Below are 7,823 nucleotides of genomic sequence, written 5' to 3'. Positions count from 1 at the left end.
TCTTTGACTAACATAAAACATGACAAATCCTGGCATGACCCAATGCAGAGGTAAGGCTGCAAGCTAGAACGGCCACTGTTATCACAGACAATGATTCAAAGGTCACCAGTTGTCAATACTTCCTGTTGTTGGTGGGACTGCAAACTGGCACATTTTTAGTGACATGACTCATAACCACACTCTAGTTGTTTAAATTGGAAGGAACGATAATGAGAGTAATTTGTGGGTAATTAAGCCTCTCTTTTTCCACCTGACAGTTATACGAACGAGAAGATGAGCAGCATAGTTAGGTGTTGCTTCAATTAAGAAAAAAATTGATGATTTTGAATAATGTGGATAGTCTATTAAAATGTTACAGAGGAAAAAGTCGAAATTTGTTGTGCTTTAAAGAAGAGTTTTACTGAGATATAATTTACATGTCATAAAAGTCACCCATTTTAAATGTACAATTCAATGAATTTTAGTATGTTTTCAGAGTTGTACAATTATCTACCAGAATCTAATTTTAGAGCATTTCCATCACTCTAAAAAATTTGTGTGTCCATTTGGTCACTCTCTATCCTCACCTCCAGCCTCCGTCAACTACTAATTTACTTTCTTTCTCTATATATTTGCCTTTCTAGGATATTTCATATAAATGAAATTATACAATGGGTGTTCTTTTGTATCTGGCTTCTTTCACTGAGTATGGGTTAGAGCAGTGGTTCTCAACCTTCCTAATGCTGCGACCCTTTAATACAGTTCCTCATGTTGTGGTGACCCCCAACCATAAAATTATTTTTAAAAAAATATATTTTATTGAGTTTTTTTTTACAGAGAGGAAGGGAGAGGGATAGAGAGTTAGAAACATCGATGAGAAACATCGATCAGTTGCCTCCTGCACGCCCCCTACTGGGGATGTGCCCGCAACCAAGGTACATGTCCTTGACCGGACTCGAACCTGGGACCTTTCAATCCACAGGCCGATGCTCTATCCACTGAGCCAAACCGGTTAGGGCTATAAAATTATTTTCGTTGCTACTTCATAATTGTAATTTTGCTACTGTTGATGAATCGTAATGTAAATATCTGTGTTTTCTGATGGTCTTAGGCTCTACAGCAGTGGTTCTCAACCCGTGGGTCGCGACCCACAGATTGAGAACCGCTATCAGGGTCACCTAAGACCATCGGAAAACGCAGATATTTACATTATGATTCATAACAGTAGCAAAATTACAGTTATGAAGTAGCAACGAAAATAATTTTATGGTTGGGGGTCACCACAACATGAGGAACTGTATTAAAGGGTCGCGGCATTAGAAAGGTTGAGAACCACTGGGTTAGAGGTTCCTTCATGGTGTAGCATGTATCAGTACTTCATTACTTTTCATTGCTGAATAGTTATCTACCCTCTGGATATACCATGTTTAGTTTAGCTAATTACCCTTTGATAGGCATTTGAGTTAGTTCCACTTTTTGGCTTTTGTGCATAATGTTGCTATGAATACTTGTGTACATGTTTTTGTGTGGACATGTGGTTTTATTTCTCTTGGGTAGACACCTAAGAGTGGAATTACTGGGTCATATTAGAAGTCGGTTTAACTTTTTTAAGAAACTGCCAAGCTGTTTTCTAAAGTAGCTACATCATTTTACTAGTACATTCTCACCAGCAGGGGATGAGGGCTCCAGTTTCTGTATATCCTTGAAGATTTGTCATTGTTTGTCTTTTTTACTTACCCATCTTAGTAGGTGAAAAATGTGGTTTTGAGATGCACTTCCCTAATGAGTAATGATGTTGAGCATCTTTTCACACTCCTAATGGCTCATTGGTACAGTTTGTTGGTATAGCTTCTTTGGTTAAATGTCTCTTCAAACCCTTTGTTCATTTTTAAATTGTTTATTTGCTTATTCATCTCTGTCTCCTCCTGGAGGGAAGCACTATCTTAAATTTTAGAACCATTATTCCATTGCATTTAAAAATAGTTTTTTATAATGTACTAAAGGCCCGATGCATGAAATTTGTGCAAGAGTAGGCCTTCCTTCCCCCGGCTGCCAGCACCGGCTTCCCTCTGGCATCTAGGACCCGGGCTTCCCTCGCAGCCCCGGCTTTGTCTGGAAGGTTGTCTGGTCTAATTAGCATATTACGCTTTTATTATTATAGATCGCATTTTAAAAATCATCTTATCATGTATTCTTAAACAATGCATTTTTTGTTTTGCTTCTTGAGCCTTGCAAAAATAAATTTATATTGTATATAGTCTTTTTCTTTCATTTTAAACAAGAAGTTTATTTAAACAACAAGACACTTTATTTGAAGGAAAACTATCTAGGATTCATTTTTTTAGAGTAATTTATCCCTACTTAAAGACAGATTGCCCTACATGTAACAGCTACATACGAAAAAGTTATAAAATTGTCTTTGGTTTTACAATGATAAATGAAAAACATTAAAATTCTCCAAACAAGGTATGCAAGAATTTTTATGTTGTTCTTTTTTTTTGTTAAACAGTGAGAGCAAAATAACTTACTGGAATATAAAGATAAGAGCTGAATGAGCATGCCACTAATGGAGAAAGGGGGTGTTTTCACAGAACCAGTATTTTTCCCCATCCCATCTCCATTTGATGTAGATCAAAACATACCATTGGCCATTTAGTTAAAAAAAATGCAAATGCTTGTGCACATACATCAGTTACTTTATGTACAATAAAGGAATGGGGAAGGGGAAAATGAAAGACTAGAGAAAACTATACTGTAGTAGTCAGATGTGTTGAAACCAAATTGCAGTTTTCCAATTGAGAATGTCTTCTTGGTCTGGAGGAACAGAGTTCTGGAGTAAAGTAGCAGGTTCCCTTTTTAGTAGACCCCTCCTGTCTGCTGCTGGGACACATCAGTTGTATCTTCATCCTCCATTTCCAACTGTGCAGGTGTGTCTGTTTCATTGATTGGCTGCCCGTCAAATTGGAATCTGATCTGCCTCGTTGACAAACCCTGTGGCTCACAATAGGCTTTCCTTAGTTTACGAAGTGGTGTATGCCTCTTAATCTTAAACTGCACCCCAGAACCATCCTGCCCCGCCACCTTCAAATTAATAGGATCGTTGTTCTCAGTCTTGACTCCTTCCTTGGGCTTTTCGTGGGCCATGGCGAGCGCCGGAGTCTCCTCAGCTGCCGCTTCACAAAAGAGGTACCAGGTCCGCACCAAAGGAGCACACAGGCAGCACCAGGAGCGGCAGAGGAAGGAGGCGGCAGCGGTGGAGGAGGGAGGTATATTGTATATAGTCTTTACCAATGAATCTCGAATGGCTTCATAAATTCAATTCTTATGTTGGGCAAAACCAACTATTTTCCAACCGTGTACTAGAATACTTAATGCAGAAAATTGTATTTAAGTTTAAAAAGTATATAAGTGAGAGCATTTAGCTTCTGATTCTTGTCTTTTGGGAGGTTTAAGGGAGTTAAAGTGGGATAGAAAGGTGACAAAAAAATTTCCCTGAATTTATGAACATCAACTTTGCACTAATCTGATATTGGAATGTAGAGCTATTTGGCTCTAAATTACACCATCCTGCTGGAAATTTTTGTGAGACTTTTATAGTCTGTTTTTTTTTTTTTTTCCTGAATCTGTCGATGACATCTTTTATTCTTCTTACTGCTTTCAACGTGCTGTTTCCTACCTAACAGATTTAGAAAACAGATCATCTCGAATTGTGATTATTTTAGACTGAATATGTAGGCTCTGATTAAGGGATTCCTGTGGAGATGAGTTAATAAGCTTCAGTGCATGAATGATATGAAATTTATTTTGTTTGCAGAGGCCTCTTATTGTGTTCTTCCTTGTTCTTAGTTTGTTTCTGAGCAGATTTAGAGTTTGGGTTTGCAGACAGACAGATTTGGTTTTGAATCTGTGCTCTGCCATTTTATTGGCTATGAACAAATGACTCTAGTTTCCTTATCCTCTAAATAGGAAAAGGAATGTGTTTATCACAGTATGACATAAAAAAGATGTCTCTAAAGCATGTATTATAAGTACTCAATAAATTTGTGGATAGCATTATCTTTTTATAATATACTAGAGGCTTGGTGCATGAATTCGTGCATGGGTAAGGGTCCCTCAGCCTGGTCTGTGATTGGGGCTGATGGGGGCCATCTCACCCAGTCCCTATTGGGGCGATCGGGGCTGGCTGGTTGTGGGGGGAGAGGGAGGGGCCGATCAGGGCCGGGTGGCTGGGGAGGGGGGGAGGGACTGCGGGAGGTTGGCTGTGGGAGTGCACTGACCACCAGGGGTCAGCTCCTGCGTTGAGCATCTGCCCCCTGGTGGTCAGTGTGCATCATAGCGACCAGTTGACCGGTCATTGGGTCGACTGCTCGTAAAGGTTGCTTAGGCTTTTATATATATAAAGAGATCAATATTAACCTCTCAAACTGCTCTTTGGTGACATCTGATAGTAGGAAAAAAATAGACAATAAAGATCATACTTTATAGATAACATATGTGATGCTTGTTAGGACAAGAAAGTATTGGCTTGGTGGGAGGTGGTAGTAGGAATGGTGATAAGGAAGAAGTTTTCCAGGAAAACCAGATAAGGAAAACTCCCACATTCCTGGTAGGGACGAGTTGGTGCCAGAAGGGCTGTGCCATCAACAAAGTCTTGAAAGGGGGCTTAAGCACCAGTCCTCAAATTTTATCATCACAAAGATTTTCTTTTGTTACCTTTTCCTCCACTGACTCCACTGAGTCAATCTGTTCACCAAGAGCTCTGATGTGCCAGTGAATGAACAAATTTGTTTAGAGGACAGAGTCTGGAGAGGAGAATAGTTTCCCCCCTTTCCTCTTCAAAGAATGAAGTGGGGATGGGGTAAGGCTTCAGCGATTATAAGATAGATTGAGAGCATGTGGACTCTCAACTTGGCAAGTGTCAATGGCTGTGTCTGAACTTAATATAGAGAAGCCATTCTCCCTCCTTCTGTGCTGAATCTGGCTTAGCCTAAGCGCAGTAAATACTAAAGGGCACATGAGCTTGTCAGCAGCAACTGAAGGGTTTTGCAGCACTGGATTATCAAGGAGACAACTCATGGGCTTGGCAGACATCCTAGAAGGTGTCTGCAACCAGTTGTTTAGTGATATTTATAACCTTAGATGGATTTACTGACAGCAGACACTATCTAGTTGACAGGAGGACAAGAATAGAATTTCACTGGTTGGTGGGCATTTGTGTAACTCCCCAGGTATTCTTAGAAGTAACTGTGGGAGAGAGGATTAAGGGGGTACCTGATAGTTATAATGATGAAGATAATGAATCAGATAAGTTTTGGCTTAAATGATAATGTAAAGTCATTAAATTCACAGAAAAACGAGGTTCCAAGATTTTTGAATTATGTAAGTAATAATCTACAAATTAATGAAACAAATATTAATTTAGGCCAAAAATAATAATTATATTTTTTACAATGATTAATTAGAATTAAAGTCTTTGGAAATATGATGTTAGAGTTAGCAGATGCATTGCCATCCATGCATAGATCCCTTGTAGTTTATAGATTCTTTATAGCACGTGCTAGAAATTCTGGGGGTCTAAGGACCTTAAAATGGCAATAATAATATAGTGCATCTCTTTTCATTCAGATATAGATAAATGAGTCCCGGAGTGATAAAGCTAGTATTAGAATTAAGCATTCTTTTTCTAATCCAGTGTTTTTCTGTTTTTGTACTCATCCTTCTGGTCATTTTTAATACCAATAGCCCATAGCCGTGTATTACAAGAAGGTAACTCAGCAAATGTATACAGCAATTAGTCAACTGTAGCCCAGTTCACTCCTCTCTGCTCTAAAGATGAAGTACTTTGATGTTTTGGGTAGAATTGGGAGAGAGATGTCGCAAGCTTGTGGCAGGATGTCACCTTGGCTTATAATTAGGGAAAGTAAAAAATTCAAGGCTTACTTACTTAACGCTACTTAAGAAGCCACAATACAGAGTGGAGAAGAAAGAACCATCGTGGTGGCAAGTTGGGGCTGGTAGAGTAGAGGTTATAGCAACTAGTCGAGAGAGAATATTTATGGCCTTAGTTGGCTGGAGGGAGATTTGGAGAGGAACTGGCATCTGGGTTCTACCAAAGAATCTCAGAGAGGCTGGTCATCCAGGCCTTTCCAACAGAGGGCAGTCACAGCTTGTTTTTTCTCAGGTAACCTGTGGTTTCACCTCCAGGTCTGAGCTGACTCAGGATCCCAGGGTATGGCATACTGCAGCTCTATTTCTTATGCAGGGGAAGTCTTCAACAATTCATAGAGAGGAAGGGCATTTATTGAGGTCTGCAGAGGACCTTGGTGGAAACCTAGCTACATTTTCTTATGTAGGGCATGGAAATGAAGTCCATCCACATAAATTTTCTTTTTGCTTCCCTGCTGTCAAGTTTGATCAACTCTCTTTTTGGAATATACCCATTCAGAATTCAATATGATTTTGACCAAGGCTTGACTGAAGTTATGTTTAGTTAACTAAAAGTTTCTTGCAAGAGAGGAAAATTATAGATGATTAAAGGTGGAAAATTTAAAGTACTTGACAGATTTAAGAAATTTATGAGACCCCCCCATCCCCCATTTAAGAGACTTAAAAGACCTGGAAGGCTTTTTATTATTCAAACTAGAAGCCCAGTGCACGAAATTCGTGCACGGCAGGGGGTTGTCCCTCAGCCCAGCCTGTACCGTCTCCAATCTGGGACTCCTGGAGGGATGTCCGACTGCCCGTTTAGGCCCGATCCTGGTGGGATCGGGCCTAAACGGGCAGTTGGACATCCCTCTCACAATCCAGGACTGCTTGCTCCCAACTGCTTGCCTGTCTGCCTTCCTGATTGCCCCTAACCACTTCTGCCTGCCAGCCTGATCACCCCCTAACCACTCTGCTGCCAGCCTGGTTGATGCTTAACTGCTCCCCTGCCAGCCTGTTTGCCCCCAACTTCCCTCCTCTGCCAGCCTGGTCACCCCTAACTGCCCTCTCCTGCAGGGTTGATCACCTCCAACTGCCCTCCCTTGCAAGCCTGGTCCCTCTCAACTGCCCTCCCTTGCAGGCCTGGTCCCTCACAACTGCCCTCCCTTGCAGGCCGGGTGCCTCCTAACTGCCCTCTCCTGCTGGCCATCTTGTAGTGGCCATCTTGTGTCCACATGGGGGCAGGATCTTTGACCACATGGGGGCAGCTATATTGTGTGTTGCAGTGATGATCAATCTGTATATTACTCTTTTATTAGATAGGATAGAGGCCTGGTGCACGGGTGGGGGCCAGCTGGTTTGCCCTGAAGGGTGTCCCGGATCAGGGTGGGGTTCCCTTGGGGTGTGGGGCGGCCTGAGTGAGGGGCCTGTGGTGGTTTGCAGGCCGGCCACGCCCCCTGGCAACCCAAGTGGAGGCCTGGTATCTGGAATTTATTTTCCTTCTACAATTGAAACTTTGTAGCCTGGAGCGGAGCCAAGCCTGGGGCTCCCTCGGGGGTGGGGGCGGCAGCCATTTCTGTGGCAGTTAACTCACCTTCTACAATTGAAACTTTGTAGCCTTAAGCGGGTGAGCCCAGCCAGGGTGTGGGGAAAGCTTTGCTTCCCCTGTTGCCGCCGGCAACCCTGGCCTGCTCTCTCAAGCTCCATTCTGCCGCCTTTGTTTGGATTTGTTTACCTTCTATAATTGAAACTTTGTAGCTTGAGTGGAGGCTTAGGCCTGCAATGGCTATGGAAAGCTTGGCTTCCTCTGTTACCTGGGAAACCTTGCTCTCTGTGGCTGTAGCCATCTTGGATTGGGGTTAATTTGCATACTCGCCCTGATTGGCTGGTGGGCGTGGCTTGGCTGGTGGGCGTGGCTTATG

The 7,823-nt window shown here is 42.1% G+C and overlaps 1 protein-coding gene across 1 annotated transcript; it reads right to left on the bottom strand.

Moving 5' to 3' along the window:
* Positions 1–2,497: 2,497 nt before the first annotated feature.
* Positions 2,498–3,237, bottom strand: LOC307100155 (small ubiquitin-related modifier 2-like). The gene has a single exon (XM_079772482.1). It carries the CDS (start codon positions 3,121–3,123, stop codon positions 2,836–2,838), a length of 288 nt encoding a protein of 95 aa, XP_079628608.1. The 5' UTR covers positions 3,124–3,237; the 3' UTR covers positions 2,498–2,835.
* Between the last annotated feature and the right edge of the window lie 4,586 nt (positions 3,238–7,823).

The sequence above is a fragment of the Cnephaeus nilssonii genome, assembly GCF_951640355.1.
Source record: "Cnephaeus nilssonii genome assembly, chromosome: 1".
Taxonomy (NCBI): Eukaryota; Metazoa; Chordata; class Mammalia; order Chiroptera; family Vespertilionidae; genus Cnephaeus; species Cnephaeus nilssonii.
Note: the sequence above shows the minus strand (reverse complement) of the source record. Positions and strands in the feature narration are given on the sequence as shown.